This window comes from Aythya fuligula, chromosome 2 (genome assembly GCF_009819795.1).
Source record: "Aythya fuligula isolate bAytFul2 chromosome 2, bAytFul2.pri, whole genome shotgun sequence".
In the NCBI taxonomy this organism is placed as follows: Eukaryota; Metazoa; Chordata; class Aves; order Anseriformes; family Anatidae; genus Aythya; species Aythya fuligula.
The window spans coordinates 110,219,564-110,247,116 of NC_045560.1; the positions used below are offsets into that span (position 1 = coordinate 110,219,564).

The window sequence follows — 27,553 nt, forward strand, 5'->3', positions numbered from 1 at the left end:
TCATGCTGGAAGCGGTGAGGAAAGGAAGGGTGGTTCTTTACATGTCCTGGTTTTTGAAGGCACATTGCATACTGGGGGATGGCACTGGGCATAAAATTGCCGTGAGCATAGCAGTGGAGAAGCAGTTTATCAGTGGTGATCTCCCTGCATAAAAAAAGTGATACAGGCTCTGCACTGGGCCAGACTTTCCTCACAGATCAATTTTGTGATACCATTCAGCAAAACGGGCAATACTGAGTCTTGTTCTGTTTGCAGGCAGCACTAGAATGGCAAAATAACAGGGGTAGGCCCAAATGCATTGATCTGAATGTATCCTTCCTGTGCGGTAGCCTGGCTTGGGATTCAGACTGTTTTTCACCTCTGGTTCAGGTGGGAAAGACTGGCTCGTATTTGCAGTTCCTCAGGATCCTCTTCCGCATGCTGATCAGGTTGCTGGAAGTAGATGTGTACGATGAAGAGGAAATAAATGCCAGTGAGTATTTAGAAGTAATCACTAATATGCGTTATTAAGTGACTCTGTTACATATTAATAAGCAGCGACAAGTTTTTTAGGCTTACAAAGACTTCCTCAGTGACACCTGCCACTTGTCCTGTCCACTTCTGTGCAGCTAGACCTGTTGTAGGCACCTGCATATATTTAAACAGAGATGATTAAAAATGTAAATTTGATGTGGGTCTTAACTGAGAGCTTTGAAGTGTATTTTGGATTGGTGTTATTTTTATGCCACTGAAATGAAAGTGAATACAAAACTGTATATGGGAAACATCTACTTGCTAGTTTTTAAGCTGTGGCTGCTTTTAAACAGACAAAACAGATTGAAGAACACTACTTTTCTGGCTGAAACATCAGTATTATTATTTATGTTTAATTACCAGTTAGATAGCAATTATTTATTTGTGTTTAATTGCCAGTTAGATACCGATTTTTAGTAACACCGTCTTCTGTAACCAGTTTCCAGATCTTATGGTGAAGAACAAGGCTGGGGGGAAGACACCTCTCTGAATTTGTGCTCGTTTGTCAGATCTCACAGATCCATTAACTGCTGTGGCAGGACTTGGCCTTGAGAAGCACAAACCCTTTTCAAATTGATTCCTCTTAGGGTGTTCTTTACGTAACTCTGTGGTTGTAGTGAAGTTAACTCTGTGGTGCATGAATTTCGTGACCTGACATCCAGAAAATGCAATTGTTTTCAAACCTTTGAAAGGATTAATTTGCATTTCTGCTCAGAAAGTGCTATTAACTTTTTGAAAAATGCATTCCCCTTGGATTTGGAGCTGTGGGGACTGTTATTACCTCATTACTTGAACTAAAGTTCCCCAGAAACTTAGGATGAAATCAAAAAGTAAGAACAATTCTGTGCCATGCAGTCTGGTCTGTTGTGATCCCAGCAGCTGTGTCACGCCCCTCTCAGGAATGCATGAAGCTGCGTCAGAAGAGCAGATGGGGTTTACTTGGGGTTTTGGGTTGTGGGTTTGTTGCTCCCACAGCTTCTACTGGAATGCTTGTCCAGAGCCCTAACGCTCTGATGATTGAAAATATTTTTTTTTTGATTCCCCAACCCAAAGATACTCCTGTCCCTATTGTAAATATTTTGGGGGAGAAGGAAAACAGTGTTATTTTAAATCAAAATACTTCTGCTCCTTTTTGATGTTTGCTTCTGTGATGTAGCCATGCAGCAATCGTCTTCCCTCTCGGCTTTCATCTAGCTAGCCTGAGCCGGCTTGCAGGATCCTCGCAAATGACAGGCTCATTATTCTTCTCACCGGTTTCGTACCTCCTGTCTGCACATCCATTTGCAATTTATTCTTCTGGTACCTGGCTGACCAGAGCTGTATGTGAGACCCTGCGGGGCGTTTAACCAACCCAGAGTGCTACAGCTCCTGTGTTTCCCTGCCTCCACGGAAACCCCCCGACTGGGGAAACCACTTGGCTTCTCCATTTTCCCATTTCACTGACGCTGATCCTTGCGGGTGCCTCTGCACCTCAGTCATTTCCAGCTGAAGGACTGCCAGCCTACTGCAGAAATGCTTGCTATTAGTCCTTGATTTCAGTCCTATGACTCATATTTTTTTTCTGTCGAATGTCATCCACTGGCTGTTGCTATCGTTTTTGGGGGCATTGAATTCTTTCTGGATGCTCTTCTATTCCTTCCCTATATTGGCAGTGACTCCTAGATTTGTGTCACCAGCAAACTTAAGGCAATGGTGGTTGTTGGGTGGTGTTTTTTGGAGACAGTGACATTAGGGAAAGTATTCAGCACTATGCCCCTCTGCTGATCTCTGCTAACTTTGCTGCTAATCTCCATCTGCCTTAATGCTTACGATGTTACATGCTGCCATCTTCTGTTTAATCAACTTTGCAGACCATTCATTGTTTCCATTTTCTTCCAATGTGCCAATAATTTGTCGTATAGCATCATGTCAAATACTTTACCTGCTAAGAGGTAAGATGTGGGGCATTGCTTTTTGTTTAAAGAAATAGGTATGTTATATCTGTGTGATGAAAGTAGTGTGGTGTTTCTTTGGCCAACCCATGCTGAGTTTTACTGCATTTTTTCATTTACTTCAGCATCTTTATTTCCTTCATCCTCCCCAAGTTTTGAATAACACGAAGGCCAAAGTAATGGACGCAGAGTTTCATAGATCTCCTCTGAAATGGTGATGGTATCTGCATTATTCTTGCACTGAAATCAGGCTTGCACCTGACTTCAAACACCTGTTTTTTCAGGAAAGTGGCATGGAGATTATTCCTTCTCATTGTTCTCTGTGCGTATCAAGCTTTTAGAGATGTGTTTCCATCTCAGCTTACAGTGAAGCATTTGCTATAGCCAAGAAAATTTTTATTTGTTTCCGTGCACTTTTCTGAGGTCTTCCTCAGCTTGACATTTTGCAAAGCTTTTTTTATTTTTATTTTTTATTTATTTATTTATCTTGCACTTGACGATGTGTGAGAGTCAGAACTTTATTTGCTGATGGGCTGTTTCCATTCCTCTTGGACTTTGTTCATTCTTAGCGTCCCTTTTGCCTCTGAACACCTCCCGGCGTTCTTGCATTGCTCGGTGTGGTGGTTGCTGATGGTTTGGCAGCCGGGATTGCACGAAATCCAAGCCTCACTCACAGGCAAGTCCCTGGTGTCCTCAGTCTAGTGGGCTTACTGAGCCAGCTCTCTCAGGATTTGTCTTTGTGAACACATTAATGAGCCTCACTTCATCCGTGGCACGTGTTAATTCGAGCAGTGCCAGTGAGGTAACAGCCTCTGAACTGCAGCTGGCTCACAGCCCTGTGGGGCAGTCTGGGCAGGGTGAGCGTGTCCTTGTGTGTAGACCCAGCATTCGTTTCGTCTGAGTTTGCCTTTCTGAAATCAGGAACCTCAGCTCCCTGCTTTTGTGTGGTTTTCCCTCTGATTTTAAACGGAATCAGCTCATATTCAAGCTCCAGTCCCAGCTCCAGCTTGTCACCTTTGGCCAGCGTTTTCTCATGTTCACGTTACTGAGACTTGATTCTCTACCTTGGACTTACCTCTATTGGATGAAGCAAAAATGTTCCAGCCGATCCTTGCTGGTCGCATCCCATTCTCAAGAATGTGTTTTTACCACCTTTATCATATATTTTATCAGCTTATAATACATATCAGTTCATAAGCTTATGCACCTTCTTTCTCCTTGCTTTCATCCTTCTGTCTTTGGATGCTTTTGCTTCTTGTTTGCCCCGTTCTCTCCTTTCCGTGTCTTAAAAAGGGATCCACAGAGGGACTGGAGACCTGCCTGTACCTTCTGCACGGACAGAACTGTTCATCTGAGCACTTCATGTATAAACATAACATCATTCACCGAGTGAATTATGCCTCGGTAGCTTGATGAAGAGCGGAGCAGAAAGATACCCACGAGGCTGCTTCACCCCACAGTTTCCAAGAAATTGCCTTTTCTTTGAAATGTCTTTATGTCAAGTGCAATTTGAATTTTGGCAATATTCACAGAAAGGTTTGAGTTGGAAGGGACCTTAAAGATATCATCTGTTTCCAACCCCCTTGCTCTGGGCAGGGATATAATGCTTATGACATTAAAAGATGTCTTTTTGTGCGTGTATTTGTGCACCTCTGGGAACTCCTGTGCAATTGTAAATCAGCAAACGTCACGTAAACACCATTTAATGGGTACCTGGTACTGCTCACCTCAAGTGTGTTGTTGCAGATCATACGGAAAGCAGTGAAATTACTCAGTCCAGCAACGACCACTGGCCAGATATCGAGACCTTCAGTAAAATGTCTTTCGACCTGAGTGTACACGACCCCAAGTACAGAACTATAAGCCCAGTGTACACAGAACAACTGTCAAGAGTGAAACAAGGTAAGCCAAAGGAGAATTTTCTAGGAATACTTTTCCTTCAGAAATTATTTTTATGTTGGTTTGACTAGACACGTGAGCTTAAACAAGCCTTTTATCTCCTAACGATACAGAACAAAGCAATTTGTTCTTTACAGTTGTTGCCAGGCTCCCGGGCTCTGGTTTCTATCACTCACAACATTTCTTCTACAGAGACCAGCAAAGAAACAAAACCAGAGGAAGCGAAGAAAAGAGAGACGGTGTCCATGATGCTGACAAAATACGCAGCCTACAACACGTTCCACCACTGCGAGCAGTGCCATCAGTACATGGACACGAACCCTGCTGCACAGGTTGGTGCCAAGGCCCACGGCTAAACCGCATCCTTGATTTTTCTTGTGGTCTCCCCAGGCATACCGCTCTGGCCTCAGGACTCATGCTTTCACCTTCCCTGAGATGGAGCTGTTTAATTTCTTCCATTCTCAGGGGAGATATTGAGCTACAGACCCTGGAGCATCAACTGTGTCTGCTGCGTTCTGCACGAGCAGTTCTCTTCTCCAGCTGCCTCTGACAAAGGGTGAATATTGTGACTAGTTGTCTCGAGCCAAAGCGTTATTCAGCCTGCCCACAGGGCTCACAGTGTCTCGTGGCAGAGGACTGTAAAATTGAGGGAGATGCTTGTCTTTCCTAAATGCCAGCCATCCACACACCTCTGATGGGAGGCTTGAAGGCCTTACTTCTGCCTCCCTTTGCATGTAGTTGTGCGTGCTTCTCAACAGTAGCTTACGAGTCACGGGACAAAAAGGATCATTTTTAGCTGTTTCGTAATCCTTTTGAGCTCCAGAATAAACAGCTGTGCTCACGGGAGGCTGGCAGGTAAGATTTTTCCTGGTTGATAGCTCAGACATTATTAACCACCAGCAATGGTTGGCTAGGAGGTTTCTCACCCCAGTTCATTCTTTCCTTGCTTACTAATCCTTCCCAACAGCTTGTTATTAACCCAGCAGGCTGACCTGGAACTGTACAGTGTCAGGTACTGCAGAGCAGCCCCAGCAGATCTGTTTGAAACCTCGTGCTTCATTCAGCGTGTTGGCACAAGCAAATCCTCCCAAAGGACTCCTTTGTTCCCTTTACACGTCTTTGTCAAACACAGTGATGAGTAATAAATATGAATATCCACTTGTACGCCTGAGCTGTGCATGTAGAATTAGGAGAGTTAAACTCAGAGAAATTAGGTATCCAAAGGGGAGTCACTGGATAGTGAGGAGGGGAAAAGATACGGAAATGCTCTAGCAGAACCTAAATAAAACCCTTTATATTCTTCATCCACGCTTAGGCTGATTATTTTGGTTGTTTAGTAAAGATTATAGAGGGGTGACTGCTAAGAGTAAATGGTTTGACCTTGAGCTAAGACACGTGCCTCTCGAGGATGAAGTCTTACCAGATATGCAGGCACTTTGTATCCACATACATGGCTCCGTGCAGCGCTGTGCAAGCTCAGGCTCACCCAGATACCTCACAGCCTTGTTAACGGGGTCTGCCTTGGTTACTTAGCTGCTTACCAGAGTGCTGCCACAGGACAAACACCACCCTAATGCGGCTGTGCTGCTGCTGCTGCCTGTGAATGGCAGAGCTCTCTGCTGTGGAGGCAGAGCCTGCTGTTACCTGTGTCTTTGAATCTTCTGGGAAAATGTGTTGGGACGGTTTCTTTCCCTGTGTCTGTGTATTTCATTTCTCCTTGTAAATACCGACAAATAATTTCCAGCTCAGACAGCCTTCAGAAGAGCCCAGGTGGGCCAAAGATGGTTACTGGTACAGAAGGCTGGCTGTTGTAATAGCGAGGCAAGTTTCATGCCTAAACAATGCAGCTTATGGGAGAGGAAATGAGAATATAATAAAGTTAGCTACTGAAACAAAATGTTGTGGATGTTCTTTTGTGGTGGCTGCCAGTATTGTGACTGCAAGAGCAGGCTGCCAACTGCTCCTTTTGGATTACCTGCTTGCAAATCCTTCTCCCGCTTCTTTTTGTTTTATACAGGTGTCTGACTCCACCCTGCATGCGTTCACATTTTCATCCTCGATGCTAGGAGAAGAAGTGCAACTGCATTTTATAATCCCCAAGTCCAAAGAGAACCATTTTGTCTTCAGCAAGCAAGGAAAACATCTCGAAAGCATGCGGCTCCCACTCGTTTCTGACAAGGTGCGTGTGCTGCTCTCGTCCATCTGCTGGCTGCATACGCTGAGTGCAGTCAGCTTGACAGACGTTTGCAAGTCAGTGGTGGTTGGCAGGTTTATTTTTTCCTTCTTTTATCTTAGTCCTTTGCATAATTCTTACCTAACTCTCCTTAGAACTGGAGTTTTTGAAGAGAATCGTCCCTATTTGTCTTCCTAGTATCCCAGTCCTGGCGTGTTGCAATGATCAATAACGTTCAAGACCAGAATATATAACAAATAAAAACCCACGTCAGGAATAACCAGGTTTTTATGTAATGTTGGCCAAATGTCTCCTGTTCTAGCAGAATTTGAACGCAGTCAAGAGTCCAATCTTCACTCCATCAAGCGGACGTCACGAACACGGCCTCTTGAACCTCTACCACGCCATGGAAGGCATCAGCCACCTCCACCTCCTGGTGGTCAAGGAGTACGAAATGCCGCTGTACCGCAAGTACTGGCCCAACCACATCATGCTCGTCCTGCCTGGCATGTTCAACAACGCTGGCGTTGGTAAGAGACACCAGCAGTGCTGTGAAAACACCAACATCCGTGCTGGGCAACACGGGTCACCTTGTGAAACGCTTCACAGTGCTGTGGCAATAGCAGCAAGCTGTGTGCAGAATGTGGTGGTTTGAAAGAAATGCTGCGAGGGACATAGGGGGGATATTTGCAGTGATCACTGCCTTCTCAGTTTAAAATCTGATGGCTTTTCGGCCGTATTTGGTCATTTTGCTCAGCCCTGCTGTGTGAATGTTCATTCTAGACGTTTTACACATTTTTCTTTTTCTGTTAGCTGAAGCTAAATATTAACTGCAGCTGAACACTGGGGACTTGAACTTTGGACTTCATTTTCCTGGAGTTTCGGAGTTCTTCCTGCGAGAAGTTTTAAATAGCTTCAGTTTTCAGATCTCAGACACTCTTTGATTCAAGTTATTCTTTCAGTGCCCACTACATCACTTTCTGTAGTCTCTTAAAAAGCCTGCTTTTCTTCATAGCTTGCCTTTTAGATTGCAGTCACACTGAAAAGGGGCCATTTAGATTTCTTTTTAAACTGAGATGTTCTGAGCACGAAGTTCATAAAGGGTAATGATTGCAGCTCATTGCGTAGCCTTCCTTTGGGAAGAGAGAGTGATGAAGTCAAACCGAGATCTCTGTCCGTCTCCATTCCGGTGTTTCCTCAGGTGCTGCCAGGTTTCTGATTAAGGAGCTGTCCTACCACAACCTGGAGCTGGAGCGAAACCGCTTGGAGGAGCTGGGGGTCAAACGCCAGTGCGTGTGGCCTTTCATTGTGGTCATGGATGATTCCTGCGTGCTGTGGAACATCCACAGCGTCCACGAACAGTCCAGGTGAGTCACTACCCAGCGCAGGGCAGTTTCTCCGATCCAGCAGGGACAGCAGCACCGCTCCAGTCAGCACCTGCAGCTTGGCTCATCTGTAGCATCCGACAGCGAGTGGAAGACCAGACAGCTGGGAAGGCAGGGCAGCTGGAAGTGCTGGGAGTGCACTCAAACTACGGCTAAGAGAGCCGCTTTTGGCAGTGACTTGGATGCAGCAACATCAGGCAGGCTATCCAAAAGGCCTCACAGCGGTCATTATCTACTCAATTGCTAGTTAAATAGTCCAGGAACAGCACGCTTGGACACTAGATCTATTCCCTAAAATGCCAAAAAACCGCATCCTTCTCCTTGCTACCATCTGCCCCTCACTCAGAGCAGGGGGAAGGCTGCAGATTTGTCCTGCTTGCCACCGAAATCCAACCTAACGCTGTGACACGCTTCCACCTGGCTCTGCCCTTACGGCCATGTCCCACAGCGAGCATCGTCTGCAAACCTCTGCCTGTGCACAGCTGTGCCGAAAGCCACTCGCGCTTTCAGTGACTATTTGGGGTGATTTCTCAGTATTTTACTTCCCTTGTTTCTTTTGATTCAATTTATGTTTACCAATGAAAGGTTTGTTTCGGAAGCTTCTGCTTTTCAGAAGGCTTTAAGCTGTCGCTCTCAGTGCTTGTGCTGTTCATTACCGAAAAAACAGCCTTCCAGAAATGCTGCATGAGGTGATTCCTTTTCCTTTTCTAAATTGCTGCAGAAGACCTGATTCTGCCGAAGAGCCTGTTTTCCTCGGAGGAGTAAATTGAGGGGATAAGATGAATTGGCTGCTGTTTAAAGTCTGTGTTTGTTTATATATTTTACAGCACGGAGAATAAACAGTAGCGATTGCTAATGGACTTTCTTGGACCTGTATATACATTCCATTAATTATACAAATATATAGATATATTCACACACAGAAGCACTTATATATGGCACGTGTTCTATAAGCATAATCAGCCAGCTTTGTATGTTGTATGATTACGTTTTGCAGCCAGTCCCTGGAGCCTGAGGGTACCAGTAAGAACGTCTCCTTGAAGAGTGTTCTCCAGCACATGGAAGCCACCCCCAAAATCGTTCACTATGCAATACTGGGCGTGCAGAAGTGGAACAGCAAGCTGAATGCCAGGAGCACGAAGGCTCCGTTCTCCAGGTGCCACGTGCGTGACTTTATACTGCTCAACATAGACCTGACCCAGAATGTGCAATATGATCTGAACAGGTAGGCAAGACGTGCTGGTGCTGAAAGGGGGTGGCGTGACAAGCAGCTTGTCGCTGTGTTTTCTAAATGCTTTGGGGATAAATCAGAGGGTCCGGGCTGAGGTACACGATCACAGCACAGTGGGTGCACGCTGCGCCAAAAGAGCTGCCGGAGGGAGACTGTGAGGCGAGGCAAGGGAGGGCTGCAGAGGACTGAAGGGGCAGGGATCAAAGAAGAAAAGCTTCAGGAGAAAAAAATAAATGAGGAGGAGAGCAATAATAGAGGGAGGAGGCCAAAGTGACAGCAGTCACAGGAAGCCTTTGTAAGAGGCAGGAGCCTGCTGTGTGACTGAGAGCAGGAGTGTAGGCAGAGGCTGAGCACTGCTACGCCACATGCCCTGAGGAGGGATTCCTGGCACTTCGCTCACCTCTCCTCCCTGTTGCCACCTGGTTTGGGACTTAAAGTGATGAACAGTTAACTTTCCGCTATAAACTTCCTTTTCTTCCCTTCCTCTTTCCAACTCCATCCTAAAGCATTTAAATAAACCACTGTTGTCATGGGGCTTTACCTCTAATTCTCATCGCAGACATTGGGCTGGCAAAATCCAATTCCCTGTCCCCCCTGATCGTGGCCAAGTGAGTTTGGAGTAAACCCCCTCTCTGGCCCTGGGGCATCTCCTGCTGCTATTTTCAGGGAGCCCGTGTATTTGAGCGAGGAGCTGCAGGCAGCCAGTGCAAGCCAGGGTCTGGCATGGCTTGCAGAGCGCTTGATGTCACGTTCTCTGCCTGGCTGAATCATGAGATGGGAGTCAGCCCACAGACAGGACCGTCACACCTGAAGTAATGCAGGGTATGCGTTAGGTCTCTGCTGCTCTGTCTCCCGCAGCCAAATATTTGTCCAAGCCTGTTTCTCTGGAGGCTGGACACTGCAGCGCTCTAAAATATGTCAACTTTAAAATACAGGGAAAAATAAATAAATAAAAAAGAGAAGGGAAAACAAAAGGGAGGTGACGAAGTGCTCGGTGCCAGTACATGACGAGGGTGAGAGGCATGGCCAAGCTTGCTACGAGGAAGAAACCTGCAGGCATGCTGAAAAGTGAAGATTTGTTTTGTCTTTGGATTACCTGAAACCGCTTTCCTACACCGGGAACACGCTGAGGAAATGGTTCTTAGGCACTGTGCAGAGAATTTGTACAGGAACCGTATCGCACTGTCTCCAGAAATCACTGCTAGGCCAGCTCTGATGCATTTTAGCCGAGGCTGTGTGAAAGCTGGCTTACTCCCAGCAGCAGCACAGCTGGTTTAGTCATCTTGTGTTTAATGTCCAGGTATTTCTGTGAAGATGTAGATTTTAATCTGAGGACCAACAGCAGTGGCCTGCTCATCTGTCGCTTCAACAACTTCAGTGTCATGAAGAAACATATCCAGGTTGGAGGACAAAAGGACTTCATCGTTAAGCCTAAAATCATGGTGAGTGTGTGTGTGTGCTCCACCCTACACTGAGGGTAAAGTCAGGACCTGGTTACCTTAGAAAGAATGAATTTTTTAGCCCTTTAGGTTTATTTAGGGCTTATTTGAAATCTAACATTCATAATCTGTGGTAGGGCTGCCACCTAAATAGAAAATAATAAATACATTACTAATTATAAGTTATTAACAACAATCCTCCTGATCTATTAATGGTTTTACACTAAAACAGTTTTAAACTAAAAGAGGGGAGATTTAGATTAGGCATTAGGAAGAAATTCTTCACTCAGAGGGCGGTGAGGCACTGGCACAGGCTGCCCGGAGAAGCTGTGGGTGCTTCTCTGCCATGGTGACCCCTTCCCTAACTGGATGAACTCCTGCAGAGAAGATGCACTTAGAGGAGGGGTTAGAAGTTGCTCTCCTTGGTTTTGTTGCAGGTTTCGGACAGCCTGGCACCAATAATGCCTCTTCAGTACGTCTGTGCCCCGGACAGCGAGCATACCTTGTTGGCAGCCCCATCGCAGTTCCTCCTGGAGAAGTTCCTTCAGCACGCGACGTACAAACTCTTCCCCAAGGCCGTTCACAACTTCAAGAACCCGGTGCTGGCCATTGACTGCTACCTGAACATCGGGCTCGAGGTACAAAACACACAGGGGTAACGGGGACCGGTAAACACCAACCTTCACTGCGACTCGTTCTTTAGGTTGAAAAACCCCTTTTGTGAACCCCCAGCACCACGGGTAGCGTTTGAAGATGCTGATGTAAAACATCTCTGGTGTTTGAGCTTGAAGGAGCTCTGGGGGGCTGGCAGTAAAACCTCCTCGCTGGGTGGTGCGGGCAGAGACCAGAGGGAGGGGGCACGTCCATCTTACGTAAATAATATTTCACATAGAGCAAAAGTTCTGAAGTGATGCCGCTTTGCCGTGACAAAACTGGGTGTGCTCTGTAGCTTTCTGTACAGCTACCCACAGAAGTTTTCAGATCACTGTCACACCCATGTTTTTACAGCACGTTATCATCTGTGCTTGCTTTATCCTTGCAACAAGCTTGTTCTGGCTGAGAGTTTCTGATGCAACTCTTCTGGTGGCTCGCTTCACTGATGGACGAAGCTCTTTCTGTGCAGTGCTTCTCTCCATTTATTTACAGGCTCTTCTTTTTGTGAAATGGGCTTCTAGGGAAACTTTTTTTATTATTTTTGCAAGTGTATCTATAGATAGGCAGATGTAATTTTTGAACCCTTCAGTCAGTTTGAACAGGGTCTGAAGCAGAGGGAAAGCCCAACATGACTTTTTTTCTGGCCTGTTTCACAGAGGTCAGTGGCAAGGCAGAGGAGAAACCCTTCAGTACAGGAAGCGTCACGGCACTGAAACGCGGGAGAGTCCCAGTGCTGGCAACCACTTGGCTGGCCACTGCGGCCAGCAAAAGACACGCGGCTGCACAAAGGAGCTGGCGCTTCGCCAGTTTCAGTGCCCGTGTAATTAGTTAACTAACGTTTGCTAACGGAGACAGGCTGCCTTTCTTTTCCCCTTCTGTTCCAGGTGGCGATATGCTACGTTAGCTCCCGCCCGCACTCGGTCAACGTCAACTGCGAAGGGGTGTTTTTCAGCGGACTTCTGCTCTATCTCTGTGACTCTTTTGTGGGCGCGGACCTCCTCAAGCGGTTCAGGTTTCTGAAAGGTAATCACCTTGCCCTGCTGCACAGCCTCGTTGCCTTGCTTGCCTGTGAAGCGGTAGCACGGAGGAAAAGGGAACAGTTAGAAGAACAGACAGGTTCATTAAGCAGCTCCGTTTGCGGTTGCTGCTGCCATTGTGGAGAAGAAGCAGATGGATTGTTTATTTTTGGAGTGTAAAATGCTGCCCCTTTAGTAGTAAGCGCAGGCAATTGAACCTTAGCTAAGCTTTGATAAATCACGTTCATTATGTTATTATAAAGTGACATCATGTGCTCTGCTACAGTTCGTGCTCTCTGCTACAGTTGATACTAATGCCTTGTACTTACACTGCCTAGGGCAATGAATTGAGAAAAGACAGTTGTTATTGTACCGAGGATCTAACGTGCTTTTCCATTGAAGGTGCCACGCTGTGCGTCATATGTCAAGACAGAAGCTCGCTACGGCAGACGATAGTCCGCTTGGAGCTGGAGGACGAGTGGCAGTTCCGCCTCCGGGATGAGTTTCAAACTGCTAACAGCAGCGATGACAAACCACTCTATTTTCTTACCGGACGCCATATATAAGCTTCGATAAGACACCGATAACAAAGAAAAAAAGAACTTTTTTTTTAAAAAAAAAAGTACAATCACTGTGGAGCAAAGTGCAACCAATATTTATCTAGACTTCTCTAAAGGATTCCCCAAAATTCTAAAGTAGGCTTTATTCCTAGGTATAAAATTACCACAGCAGTTACGATTTGAAGGATCGTGGATTCGTGTTATGTTCTCATCAGTCCCAACCGCTGGCACTAATCACACCGCCAGCCGAGGCGTAGGATCTAGGAAGAGGACGTGATTTGGTCAATGAAGAATTCTCTTTACCTTCAGCTGAGCTAGGGGAAGAGGCTGCTTTCCGCAGCTGCTAGCTTGAATGTGTTACAAGAAACTCAGCGCAGCATATGGGATTTATTGAAGATACGTGGAGGAGAGCCCGCTGTTTCTCTTCAGCTCTGTACTTCGGTACGGGAATACTCAGGGGTTTGAAACTACAATGTAACGTAGGTATTTGTATTAAAAGGAATAGTCTTGTTCTCTGTGCAGTGTTAGTTGAAGATTTGTAATTGTGTATGTATTGAAGCTGTCTTTGGCAAAATTTCCACAGGTGTTCTAAGTTTACTACTTAAACCTGAACAAATCAGCAGAGGCGTGGCAGGCACCGTGCACACAGGCGCTCCCAGCAGCGTTACTTCACCCGCTAGGTACCTTGGCTTGCTCGGTGTCCTCACGCAGCTCCAGCTGGCTGCAGGTGTAAGATCAGGTCTGTCCGTTCACGGCTGTAGGTGATTCAGGTGCCAGGAGGGCATCAGTGCCGGGGCTGCACTGGGGAGAGAAAAGAAGAGTCCAACTGAATGAGAGCAGCGCGTACAACAGCTTAGGGGGGAAATCCTGAGGAGCTGGGGCTGCTCAGGAGAGATTCTGTCCAGAAGCAACCCCCGCCTAGCACCGCCAGCCCCTCGTTTGGTTGACCCCTGTGCATAGCGGCTGTGGCCTGCGAGCTGCTCCAGAAAGAACACAGCATGGTACGATTCGGCTGTCAGGGTTGAAGCACACCAGTACGCTGTTTTCCTCGTGCAGTTAACCAATTGGTGTTTCCAGATCTTTCCAAAATAAAAATATCCCTGCACATCATAACCCCATTTATTAAAAAGTGCAGCATGTTTTTAGAAGAGGTTCAGGTACGTTCATCTAATCCCCCCAAACCTAACACATCTTGCTTTATCCTTGACCTACAACTCATTGGAGAAGGACCTGCCAAAGCTGCATTTTTTTTTAAACACAGTGTCAATTGAGCAACTTCTGTATCTGGTGAAAAGGTGTTTACAAATGGGAAAAACAACATATATTAGACTGAGGCTAAAGGAAAATGGGTTGCATATAAATGTCTTAATGTAGCTTCACTCTGATGCTGTACATTTGGCAAATTTCATGTGAACAACCCAGTTCTGTACATTTATATTTTCCTTCAGACACAACCTGCCTTATATTTAACACTTGGAAGATGTAGGAACGCACACGATGCTTCTCGAAGCTTTTGGTACGCAGCTGACTGCGTTCCAGTGTTTCTGGTTTTGCCAGAAGGGCTGCAGGACACCCCGAGTCTCAGTGTGAAGCATGAGGTACTGAGCCGTCAGGAAAAGGTTCCCTTTTGTTTGTGTATTTGATGTTTGCACTAAGTTCTTAAAAGTCCAGGTGCTGAGACTACTCTGGCGAGTTAGCCCTCTGGTGAGGCAGTGCAAAATTGTCCTGAAGGTTGAGCACGAAGTCAGAACGTCAGCGTATTTGCCTTCCTTTACCGAGGAACAGTAAACCAGTTTCCTTACCTCTCTCTCTGCCATGCAGAAGCAAGGAGCTTTATAATGGAAAAGAGGATAGATACTAAGAAGCTCAAACCCTGTAGGCCTGGCCGGTTGAAAACTTTTAACTTGTTGCCTGTGAATTCCTGGAAAGGATACTGTTATTTGACATCTGGGTTATCGTTATTCCTTTTTCGGTTTAAGCCTCACCATCAAGGCCATTCTTATGAATGTATTAAATTGGCCAGCGTTATATTTTTCCTGTAGATGTTACTGTCTATTCGCAGGTTAAATTTGAATGTAAACTAAGATTTAAAGAATCATATTCAAATGCTTTTTGCTTAACTTATGTAATTGCTTTTTGTGACTTTTGGAGGAGGGTTCAAAACGTTGCTTTCCTAGTGTAAAGTTTTCTTAACCAAAAACTTGGTGAATTTAGCTTCACTAGTCAGTCTACCTCATGTTATTGTTTATGAACTGAAACTGTCTGAAGTTGTGGCTATGGTATGTCTATAATGTGCTTTCATTAAATTTGAATATATTAAGTTACCATTTAAGACTGCCTCTATTTTAACTGTTTGCACCAGACAAAGTTTATGTTGTTGTTGTTTTTTTTTTTTTTAAATGCCTTAAAACGTAGTGCTTATACCGGAGAAACTCACAGCATAGTGCTACACTGAGTGTTACTTGTTACAAAAAGGTTAGTTCAGCATCCTGCCAGTCCTACGGATTTTTCAGGCTGGGTACCTGTGATCTTAGAGTTCCAAAATTAAAAAACCACAAATGTTTAAATTTCACCTGAATCTTACCCATCCCACAGTATGGTTTTTAAGCCATTTTTCAAGTATGAACTTACTACCTCCCATCTTACCTCATAGCAGGTTGCTACTGAGCCAGAGCTGCTGGGAACTGACCGTAAGCATGCAATGCAAACGCGTCGTCAGTCAGGTGATTCCGGTCCCAAGCAGGTGAGATGCAGTGGCTGCTTTCCAAGGAGCACTTCCAAACGCCCAGCAGCTGCCTTTAGCTGCTAAGGTAATCTCTCACAGAAACGAAAGTATAAAACACACCGAAGATTCATTCACACTCGGTATCAATACAGAGTAACTTTAGAAAAAGCTATCAAGAATTTTATTTTCAATCTATCTACATTATGTACAGATCAAGAAAGGCCACAGCAGTTTTTCAACATACAAACCCTTTAAAAGAGGAGAGCTTTATGAAGGAGCGACAAGTATCCAAGTGAAGTCCGCTAACAGAGGTATATACTCAGTACAGCACTTGCAGGGACACCAAGAGCACACCGCTCCGTGGGGGTTTCATTCCACCTCTGCGGGAGACGGGAGGTAAAACGAGTTTCCCCGCAGCCATCACCCAGGCTGCCCTTACACCCGGCCGTGCGCAGGATGCATGCCAGGAGCTCAGGCTTGGACTCTGCTGCCTCACCCACCCGCGGTGTTTAAGCACTGGTATATCACCACGTTAAGAACTTCAGCAGGTACTCATCAGTGAGACTATAGTCTTTGCATTTTAGTTTACAGTCCACTATGAACAATTTTCTGCTGCATGTAAACATGACTAACTAGATAAAATACAATCAAACTTCTGTAAAAGTTAATAAAATATCTTTCTTTTAAAAAAACAAAGTTAGCCTATTACTGCATTGTTTACAATTTTAATAAAATAGTACAACCTTTTGGTTGTTACCAGTCCTGAGTTCACGGTAAGAAAAATGGCCCTGGCTTCTGCGTAAGGTCTGCACCGATTCAGTACATTTTGGCAGAAGTCTCCCGATAAAAAGGGAATTCCTTCAGAAGCAGTTAAGTCTGATGCTGTCCATTGAGGAAGTTGTATACTAGGAACTGGCCGGTGCCACAGTACTGCGTCGCAAAGAGTTTTCCATCAGGAGTGGGGTCGGAGAAAGCAATTTCTTCTTTACTTAAGTATGAGCCATATATGAAGTTGCTCCTGTTTGGAAGAAAAGAAGAACACAACACATTAATCACCCTCAGGAAATAACGTAAGAGTATTTATGCTATTAGGCTACAACCCATCAGAAACCTCCATTTGTATTTGCTATATCCTCTTTCCAAATGGTAAAAGGAATCATTCGTGCTAGGAAGGTTTTGGTATCTTAAAAAGTGTTTGTAGAGGGCAATTTCATCCGAGTTGCAACAACAGTTCTATTTCAGAGCTTAAAAGAAGGTCTGAAATCATTCCAACTATTTCTTCACAGAAAAGACACTGCTAGAACTATGGGGCTACAATCACCAGGAATGAAAATGTAAGCTGCAAAGCAGTTAGGGTCCTGACTGAGGGGTCTCAACAGACCAGATGAAATTTGAAGTTTCTAGTTTGAAGAAACAAATAACAAATAAACAAAACATTTGACATTTGGATAGAGCACAGCTTGGATTAATTTAGGACGTTTAAGAACATAGCACAAAATTCCTAAGTGATACATTTTCAATAGCGATTACATGAAGATTCGATCTAACTTCATGAAAATATCACATACATGTTCTATTCTTACTTGAAGGTAGGAAAGAATCAAAGATACCACTGTATTTTTTTGGATGGCTACGTGAGCAAAGTTAGAAAACTGATCTCAGGCTTTAAGACCTTGGTGATGGGAAAAACAAAATAAACTTCTTTGGAAACAGAAGAAACTCCCAAAGTTACCTTTTTGAGTTCTGGTAAAATATACTTGCAGGTACTTGCAGAGCAAGTGTTAACACCTATCATATATGGACATCTCCATTACATCTTGAGGAAAAGACAACAGCAACAAAGTCTTTCTTCAATTATTACCAGCTTTATTGCCTTCTCAATAGTATATTACTACCTTTAGGAAGATGATTTTGGAAAATACCAGTCAAGACAGTCTGAGGACCTATTTATGTATTGCATTGTGTATTTTTGACTCCAAGCGTTGCAAGCTCAAGTGAAATGGAGCAGACGCTCTCAAAGTGAACTTAACTTCTGCTAGGATACCTTCAACATTTTGAAGGCGGGATTTAGCTGGCTACCAGAATCATCCTGTTCATACTGCCTTTTGCTCAGGGAGACACTGAGGCTGAAGCTTCACCAGCAGCTGAGCAGATCCAACTGCTTACTGCCATTAAAAAGCAGGCCTTGCTCCTTTACGTCGCCTTCTGCAACTTCCTGCGCTCCCTCCCTCACACCAAACCCAGCGCACATTCAGCCTTTCTGCAAACCAGCTAACTGGGCATCAAAAAAGAGCTCTTTTGGGTGAACCTGCTTTCTACTACTTAGCAAATTAAAAATGATCTAGTGGAAGGCTAAACGAGCACCAGAAAACTGTAAAAGGTGAGGTGCAGTGCACAGCTAAGAGGAGAACTGACACCTCTTCTTGATAGCAGTAACAATCCATTAAAAAGGACTCCAAGGATCCTTTAGAGCTGTGACTGAGGGAACAGCTCAAGCATTGCTCTGGGAAGAAGTCCTTCCAGCATAAATAGTTTATAGGATACTACTGAATACACGGATTAAAAATCAGCCTCCAAAAAGAAAAGCACCCCAAAATCATCATGGTAATATGCTTATCTGAATCCAGTTCTACAGCTGATAGTTCAGACAGAACGTGACCTAACAGGAAATTTCGAGTTGCTGCACCAGCCATTTGGATGCATTTATCTTGCTGTGGAACAGCTTTGCCAGGCTCTCCAAATAGCTGCAAGTGTGAGGACTGGCAGACACACGAGCGTCCCTGTGCCACAAACTCCAACAGGATGAGGCTAGCCAGGCAGCTGGCACAAACCTGACAGCCCAGCAATAACAAGAGTTGGGTAGTTTTACACATCACTCAGGACAGGGAGTCAGACTTCTAGGAAATGTCACTAGAAGAAAGTATTTTAATGTTTAGGAGTTTCCAGAGAACAGGGGAAAAAAGAAAAAAAAGAAAAAAAGATGAACAAAGGTTTGGAGATTCAACATTTTTAACATTTGTCTGAACAGCAGTGTGAATATTTGTGTCCTTTTATGCATCTAGTACTTAGTCCTCAGCTGAATACACTCATTACAAGCTACTAAATCTCTATGGAAGTTAATGTTACAGAAGTCTCAGCAAACCTGAGCAAAGCCAAAAAAATAAAAAGGTTAAAACTATCACTGAAGTACGGCTGTTAGCCACTTGACTGTATCAAATAGTTCTGGGTACGTGTTTCTGCTCTTTTCCCTTTGCTACCTCTACGGAACAGACACTTGGCCAATGATTAGGTCACAGTCCTTAACACTGTGACCTTAGATACTCTGACCAAAGACAGTCTCACTTCCTCCACTCGTAATTACCTCAGAGGAATTTACCCAAGCTCATCTGCAGTCGGCTAGGCTGGCTCATTACAACTGCACTTAGCATAAAGGTTACTGTTAAGACAACCTGCAGAACACTGAGTTCAGTTAGTTACTGAACACCACAGAACACTGGAATCATCCGCTGTGCTCACCTCTACATTGCCAGTATCGCTGGAAATGTAAAGATGCAAGCCTGAGACCCAAACGAATGCAATAAATCTCTTGGACTCCAGTCCATCAAACTCATATAACCAAGGAAACATTTCTGGTATTACCTGAGACACTCTATCATCCGAGAAGCAATCTTCTTTCGACGCATCATGCTGAATACCCATATTCGACTAATCCCGCAAATAGCAGGTTCTGGTGACGTTGAACAGCACCATGCTTTCTGTCTTTCGAATATGACTTTTTCATTTTCTGAACTAACTTCTGGAACCTTCTCTTCTATAACTCTGTAGCCCTGCAGGTGACGTCAAAATATGTTACTATATAAAAGCATCATTAATGATTAAATACAATTCTTGTGTAATATATTTCAGTTGAACATACATACATGTTGAACGCCTCACCAAAAAGAATGCATCTGTCTAATTTGATTTCTGTTGACAATTTCAGAATTGAAATATAAGATAAACAATTTAACCTCACAAAAAAAAAAAAAACTAAATCTTATCTGATTTAAAATAATATCAACAAAGAAAATCTAATTCTTATTACCCCCTGTCATTAAAGTGTCTGTACTTATTTGCCAAATGGCTAGTCTCAAACTCTTAAGTAATTCTATAGTTTCAGCATGTCTGAAGAACACAGTCACCAAGCACCAAATTTAGAGGCTACCTTTCTCCAGTTCAATCACTTACCCACTGGATATGCTCTGCAATTAAACAGCCAATAACTTTTTTGTCATTAGAAATAAAAAGAAGAGTTTTCGTTCTAGAGTAACACATGAGTGGAGCTTGCTGAAATCCCAAGTCATTGTCTACCATTTCTCTAATTTCTTCAACCTGTCAAAATAAGTTGAAATGCTGCATAAGAAACACGTGTATAAATATATATTTTTACAAATATACATTAAAATTACAGATTTACAGAAACACACTAAGTTATCTAGAACACCAAAAACTATTCCAGAAGTTAAGGATTATTGGAAGGAATGTGCAACACACAAGTCCACATAAATTTTCCTTAAATTATACTTGTCTGGAAACATGAAGAGCAGAAACCTCTAAATCAGCTTCCAGTAAGTCCAGACTCATTTAGCCAAAGGCTAACAGGGAGGATGCACATTATCAAACTGTGGACTCTGGTATTTTAGCCAGAAAATGAGGTCTATACAAAACGTTAAACAAGTGTAGTGGAAGGTTTTCAGCTGGTTATTTTTAAAGTCTTGAAATAATGAATCCATTAAGGGTCTTGAGCAGATGATAGCAAGCACAGTGCCAAGGGGTTTGCATAAGGGATCACGCATGTGTTTGCTGAAACGGAATGATTAGCTGTTGCCTCCTTCCTCGAGCTTTTGGCTCTTCCGTTAGTTTGTAAAGCTTAACTGGAACTCAAAATTTCAATGTTTAGTTTAAAATGTTTAGTTAAAGAAGTTTTAAACTTGCTAATGCAAGTTTAAAAGAAACTTATGAACCCCAGCATGAATATAAAGAAAAGCTTACGCTTGAGCTGAGGTTTTATTGGGGGAATCCTATACCTGTAACCAGGCACTGAAACATCTCATCACTTACAGGAGTCCGAAATAAATGTGGCCTTTTCTATGCGGTGCATTAAATGGCGTAAGTGTCTTCAACGCATGTTGTAGTTACATTACTAAAACAATACTGGAATTACTGATGCTTTGAATATAGAAGATTAGCGGTGATCAAAGGAAAATTGTTTTCAAAACATGCTTTTAAAGTAATTTCAAAAATTCCTGGTATCAGCTACTCTCTTTTCTCATCTAACCTTCATGCACCAGTCATTTAATGACAATTCAGATTAAACAATTTGAAACATTATGTCACCTTTCTTAAAGTGCTGTTCCACAGCCACAGTGCTGACCACTGTAGATGCTCTCAACTTTAACCATGCAGGATTACAGAGAACTCTGTCCTAAATGACTTCATTTGCTACAGCTTTCTTTTCCTCTGCCCCAATTAGGTATTTTACGCTTGGTTTTGTTTCTTCCTCAGTCATTTTAGTAAAAAAAATAAAAATAAAAAAAAAAATGCAACTACATGCAAAACTTTATACTGATGTAATACTAAAATTCAGACAAAGCCACCAGAAAAACTAAACTTAGTAAACAAACTTATCTGCATTAAATACCGTAAGAAAAGCCATAGATTCTTTTTTCAATATGGCAACTTAGAAAATTCTGTTTTAGTCTAAAGAAAACCCACTGCAGTCACAGCATCTCAGGGAATCAATTAAAATTCTTGACTTACACAATTAAAATGTTCAAGCTTACAGCTTGCTAATTTCAGGAAAACCAGAAACACATTAAAACACATAGATTGGAGTAGTACAACCAACAATAAAAATGTTTTAAATATTACTATCTGGAGCACAAGCCATGGAATAGCAGAATAACTCAGGTGGAAAAGTACCTCAAGAGATTCAAGCTCCTGCTCTAAGCAGGTTCAGCTGTGAGATCAAACCCTGTGACTCAGGGTTTGAAAACCTCCCCAGACAGAGCTGCCCAGCCTCCCTGGAGCAGTACAGATGTGCTGTGGGACAGTCATCTCCAGGTGGCCCTGCTTGAGCAGTGAGGCTGGACCAGAGGTCCTCCAGAGGCCCCTTCCAACCTCAGCCATTCTGTGAGTGCAGTACTGTGAGAAAGTACTTCCTGGTCACAGCAAATCAGCAGCAGAATGTGAGTCAGTGCCATACTACTGAAAAATGGAATGCCATATTAAGAGGTACTAACGCAGGCTAGCCAGCAAGATGCTTCTGCTCTACAGCCCGGCCAGTGTACTGTGCTCAGATTTAGATGGTGAGTTTCAAAAGAGACACGAGATATGGCACAGATGGAAAGAATCTAGTGGACAGTGTGACAATGATTAGAGCTCTATAAAATGATATTTAAGAGGGTAAACTGAAAAACAGCACACCCTTTCAATCTTCTTAAGGCAAAAACAACAGTTTGTTCAGGAACACAGAAGCTGTTGCAAAAAGGAAAAGAAGGATGTTACCTACAGCTGGGGAAGTACAACTTCCATGAATGAGCTAAAATTGCAGCGTGGAGATTCTGTTGGACATTTAGGGGAAATTTGTGAAGCACTGCAACAAAGCCTCAGGAAGTTATTAAAAAAAAGCAGAAGTTTTAGAAAGTTATCAGATGCATCATAACCAGAGCTGATCCTGCTTTGCACAGGGGAATGGAATAGATGACTGAGGCCACTTTCTAACTGAATCTCTTTTTAGCCAAAAATCATCTAGGGAATGGTGCAGGTATTCACGCTGTGTAATAAGATCAATACATTTCAACCTGTTTAAATAGAGTAGATTTTTTTTTTTTTATTATTATACAAAATATCTGGCAGACATTCCGTATATTAAAAAAATAAATTAAAATTCATTTGGTTGATGCTGTTCCCACCCCTGCTTTCCGTTCTAGCTCAGACCCATCCCCCTATGAAGGGTGCAGCAGTGTGTAGGAGTGAGAGCCCTGACCTGTTTGTGGAGAAAGCTACAGAACCACATCAGTTTTGAGTCCTTCAACTGCTCCCACATTAGTTCTACAAATTTTACATCCTCATTACTCAGAATAAAATATCAAATAACAAAATAAGACAAACAAGTTCAGTCCTTTTCACCATACCTTTTTAAGTGCATATTTTGGGTCATCAGGAAGAACCATTATTATCTTCCCATCAGGATATTCAGCCAGAATTCTCTCCTTTTTCCATCCCTAAATAAAACAAAAATTTATCTAAACCATACACAAGATGTACCTTTACAAACAGAAATTGCATATTATTGTTCTAGACACTGAACTTAGGCAGAGACTTTGAACTATTTAGCAGTTGTTTTGCTAGTGAAGGAAACTTCAGCTAGCTTTTTAAAATGAGCACAATAGATATAATAAGATCTTATTTATAGTACAATACAACAGCCTAACTATAACTAGAAGCAATTTAGCAAAGTGTCTTATTTCCCAACTAGATTTTTCCCCCAAGGACTGCAGTGCAAACTGAATTTTAAAACTGAAGTAGCAAACTCGGCTCACATAACTGATCTCCAAACCTAGGTAATATTTATTTTCCAGAGTCCAGTGAATGGAAAAAACCCTAAGTTTTATTGAAAGATTTCTTTTTAACATAGTTACCTCCACAAATACACACTCAGTTTTAAAGTTTGGCATGCGAAAGACCTCCAGGAGGTTCTAAGTGAACTGATTGGCATGCAGTTGCCCAAAATGTAAGGAATAGTTTATTTTGTTACTGATCATAACTAATAAAGCCACAAGAAGGATACTATAAAAAAAAAATTTATAACTACCTTCTAAGAATCTAATGGGGAAGGAGGCTACGTTGTGTGTATCTGAAGTATAAACATACTCAAAAAAATAGAGGTAATTAACTCTTCTTCAGATCCACACTCGTGGTGAATAATGAGCAGTACCTGCATGGAAAAAAACAAAACAAAAAAGCCACTTAAATCTAGTAAGATGGGACTGGTAGATATTAGAAATCAAGTTGCTTTGACGGGACCTAAAAGTACTGAATGCAGAAGTAACTTCAGCCACTGAAAAGGCTGATCTACAAGTCTAACTCAAAGCAACTTTAAATAAAAAAGCCTTTGAAGAAACAATATTGATGGAATAATTCTCATTGAAATCTGTACCTTTCCACAAAATAATGTTCAGCTAAAGACCGAGCAATGGAATTTGGCACTGAATGAATGCCATATAAACTACCACAAAAAACGTCAAACTTAGGTGTTACAACACTTGATCTGTATCTCAATGTAATCACACTGATTTTAATCCCTTACCCCAAACAAGTCATGGAAAGAATAATTTTAGAAATTCACCTGCTTGCTGGTAGTCTTGGAACTATTTAAGTACAAGTTTAGCACCCAGCAAGGGAACAGTTGCAACACAGATACCATTTAAATCCTGCCTGCCTTTCTGCTCAGTAGCAGTTGCACTAAATGCCAAGACAACTACTAGAATTTGTATTATGATCTAAAAATGAAGGGCAATGACCAGCAGCCTTACAATATCCATGAAAGCAGAGAAGTGCCATTGGTGGTACTGTGACACGTGCTTTGATTCTGTGAGAAAAGGCACAGAGTTTGCCTCTCCAACTTCAAACGCCATCCTCTCTCCATTTTTTGTCTTTCACTGCCTTCTGGCTACCTTTCTGCCCTACAAAAGCTTTCTATAGCCTACTTTAAACCACCTGTGAGCATCACTCAACATGCCTGCAGAGAAATAAAACACGTCTGACAGTCCTTCCTTTACAGTATCCAGAATGGTGCAGGCCTAATGCCGAAAATTCTACTCTAAATTTGAAGCTACGGTGTTCTGTTGACCTAGCAGCCAGGCATTTCCAACAAAACGTAGTCTGTTCAGAAACATTTTCTATTACCACCAGACCGTTGTGACATGTTTAAGCAACAGCCTATTAGCAGAAGTCTAAATATGATTCAGTAAAAATGCAATTAATTGGGAAGATAAAATTACTCTAATACATATAACTTATTTTTATTATCGTCTGCCTATTTATTTTCTTAAGTGATTATCATTATATCATTATAACATCAGACCACATTCACAGGAAGGGCAACTTCTAAATTCAAGTACTTTGAAATTTATTCAGAAATGTATCTTTTAGATGAAGTTCTTCAAAAACTTCCTGCGAACTCTAAGCTCATCCAAAACTTTCAGTTCATTTGGTTTACATCAGAAAGGGCATTTTCAACCCTTATACCTTTGTTTTTGATGCAGCTTTGTGTACTTCAAACAAATGAACTAATATTTCATCTATCTGCTTTGCTTTTTCAGTATCCTTACTGTTCAGTCTTAGTAAGGAATGAACTGCGCTTCCTTTAAACCAGACTAATGGAAATAACGCACAAGATTTGTCACTGCTCTTTCATATTCTAACATCAAAGCTTTTAAGGAAAATGTTCTATAGCTTCAGCTGGGACAGATCCTATTAAGTATCTACAATACATCAAATGCACTTTAGTACCAGTATCTTCCATGTGGTCAGAAGATGATTTCCCTTAACACACTTATTAATTTAAGAAAAAAAAAAGACTTGAAACAAAACACAACAACCTGAAAGGTATTTCAGTCACTGAGAACTAAAGTAGGACTCCTTAACTCAGGAGTCATTACTACCGGAAGAAACAAAAGCATTGTATCTGCAAGGTATTTTATAATCTTCTACTACAGTGTCAAAAAATTGTTCTTCCCTTTCTTTTTGCTTGCCATTACTATAGGGCACTGGGACTTTTTGTTGCACAAGGCGCCCAAGCATTCATGTACATTGCTTGTGATACACCAAGTTGAAAGGAAAGCTGTTGTTCCTGTCAGGACACATGTTCGGCAAGGCCTGGAGTAAAAGTACGTGGCTGCACCACCCTTCCCTGACGCTGGAAGCCTGTGCTTAACAGCAGGTTGCCTGTAAGTAGCTGTAACGTGGCTCATATAAACCTCATCGCCACAGGTAGGCAGAGCAGTGCCACAGAGCCCTATCGTGTGTGGTAACAGCTGCAGTGCCCTCCTCCTCGCCATCTCACGGCTGCTTATCCTACCGGTACTTCATATAAAAAACATGCCCTGAAAAGCTAACTTGTTTTTTAATCTGAGTGTTTCAAACTATCCTGTACCTTTTCCTCCCAATTCATACAAGGCTGTGCTTGCTTATTGAAGTGCAATGGCAATAAAATTACGAAAGGAAAAAAAGTAATTCAGAAAAAGGACAATAGAGCGTGGCAGTTGCTACTGCACCAGGACACAGCAGTATGGACAATTAGTAATTACAACTGTGGCGTGCAGTGCAGTGCTTTCACGGGCTATTATATATGTATGTAACAACCAGTGTAGAACACAGTGGGAAAGATGGCTCCAAAAGCACTGCAGCTGATATGTCAGGTGCTCAGTTTCACACAAAATATGCTCTGCTTATAGTTTAAGATATAGTTTGTGTCTTATGCAGATATGTCTTTAAAAATACTTAAATAAATTAGAAGACATTGAAGACTGCTTGCACAATTCCTTGTTTTAAAAGTCCTTATGTAAGAGTAGGACAAATTTCAGCAAATCTGCTTTTATATATGTTTTTGTTTTTTAATAGGTATGTGTGTATGTATGTCATGGAGTAGAGACAAGCCAGAACTATTTCCAAAATGAATACATATGGATGAAAACTGGTGTATTTTTCTTATATCATTTTTTCCTCAAAAAACATTGAAGAAGTGAGGAAAACTGAGTTAATAGGGTACCATTTTTGATATTAGGACTAAGAAAAACATTTGTAAAATGTTCTTCTCCTAATAATCAGGTTTATTATGAAATGTTATGATAATTTGCAGCAGAGAAATGGGCCTACTGCATTCTTCTTCCTGACTTTTTCATCAAGTTACAGATGTTCTGTCGTTACTTCCTCCAAGTGTAATGTGGAAACTGAAGTTTTGACTGCAGAATGCATTAAGATCCTTGGACGTAACCATTGGTTTAATTCTGTTAAAACTAAGATTCTTACAGAAGATAACTAATGGTTAAGAACTTTATTTGAAATGTTATGTTTTATTTTGCATACACGTATCAATTTCAGAATTAATGCACATCAAGAGAAGCATCAAATTTTAAGATGACATGAAATTCACCACATCTTCAAGCCTCACAGATAGGCTTGGATGCTGTTATAGCAGAATAGCTACTTAAATCTTAGACAGTTAAGTCATTAGCCCAAACAACAGCTTCTCCCAATTTTGTTCAGCTCAAGATATTCTTAACTAAGAGGATGAGCTTGAAATACAAATATATTAACTGCATTCACCTCAGGCACCTGGATCCACAGGCATTTTCTAACTTAAATATTTGTCTCTGCAACTTAAAAACCTCATTAAAAACATTCTGCTCTTTAAAAAAATTGCTGAGATTAAAGTGATGGTAAGTGGTGTTACAAAGATAGCTAGATTTGTATTTATTTATTTTTTAAACCAAAACTGAAACACTTATCCCTCCTACAGTTTTACCACTGGAGTTAACATTGGTATGTACATAGTCATGCAATTGCAAGCACGTTCTAGAATGGCATATTTTTTCTGGAGATTTTCAGATGTCTGAAACCAGAAGGATAGTGAGACAGACTCCTATATTGTCTATGGTAGTGGATCAATCTCACACTGCCCTATTCCTGCTCCAGGACTGTCCTCGACTACCTTACCCTCTTGCTCTTTCAGTTACCACGCTTCTGTCAACAGAGAATGATACCCTTCAGGAAACTCATAGCAGTCCTTGCCAATATCCTATTCCCACATTTAGAAAGTGCCATTATACTTGCCAAATTCTCTCTCTCCATATAATGCCCACAATTTCCTTTTTGTCTCTATCAGCCATCAGTGACAAAGTGTGTAAAGTGTGTTTTTCAATATCATCTCCTTGTCCTACCTCTGAAGACATTATAGTATTTTTAGAGATATCTAAAAAGGAT

The 27,553-nt window shown here is 42.3% G+C and overlaps 2 protein-coding genes across 6 annotated transcripts in view; one reads left to right on the top strand and one right to left on the bottom strand.

Annotated features, from left to right (window-relative positions):
* GREB1L (GREB1 like retinoic acid receptor coactivator) overlaps window positions 1–12,851 on the top strand; it is a 124,527-nt gene extending 111,676 nt beyond the window's left edge. For 2 of the 3 annotated variants that reach the window (XM_032183462.1, XM_032183465.1), the window contains exons 23-33: window positions 370–472; window positions 4,191–4,346; window positions 4,536–4,675; window positions 6,361–6,522; window positions 6,839–7,046; window positions 7,718–7,883; window positions 8,899–9,126; window positions 10,433–10,574; window positions 11,009–11,209; window positions 12,110–12,248; window positions 12,644–12,851. In XM_032183462.1, coding sequence (XP_032039353.1) covers window positions 370–472; window positions 4,191–4,346; window positions 4,536–4,675; window positions 6,361–6,522; window positions 6,839–7,046; window positions 7,718–7,883; window positions 8,899–9,126; window positions 10,433–10,574; window positions 11,009–11,209; window positions 12,110–12,248; window positions 12,644–12,807 — 1,809 coding nt within the window. In that variant the 3' untranslated portion in view covers window positions 12,808–12,851. The remainder of the gene's footprint in view (window positions 1–369; window positions 473–4,190; window positions 4,347–4,535; window positions 4,676–6,360; window positions 6,523–6,838; window positions 7,047–7,717; window positions 7,884–8,898; window positions 9,127–10,432; window positions 10,575–11,008; window positions 11,210–12,109; window positions 12,249–12,643) is intronic. The other variant, XM_032183463.1, reaches the window with a different exon arrangement.
* A 2,829-nt stretch (window positions 12,852–15,680) lies between these two features.
* The window catches only part of ESCO1 (establishment of sister chromatid cohesion N-acetyltransferase 1), a 33,157-nt gene continuing 21,284 nt past the window's right edge, over window positions 15,681–27,553 (bottom strand). For 2 of the 3 annotated variants that reach the window (XM_032183466.1, XM_032183467.1), the window contains exons 9-12: window positions 22,702–22,791; window positions 19,754–19,897; window positions 19,166–19,353; window positions 15,681–16,544 (exon numbers count right to left, since the gene is read on the bottom strand). In XM_032183466.1, the coding sequence (XP_032039357.1) occupies window positions 16,397–16,544; window positions 19,166–19,353; window positions 19,754–19,897; window positions 22,702–22,791 (570 nt within the window). In that variant the 3' untranslated portion in view covers window positions 15,681–16,396. Of the gene's footprint in view, window positions 16,545–19,165; window positions 19,354–19,753; window positions 19,898–22,701; window positions 22,792–23,381; window positions 23,505–27,553 lie in introns of those variants that run through there. The other variant, XM_032183468.1, reaches the window with a different exon arrangement.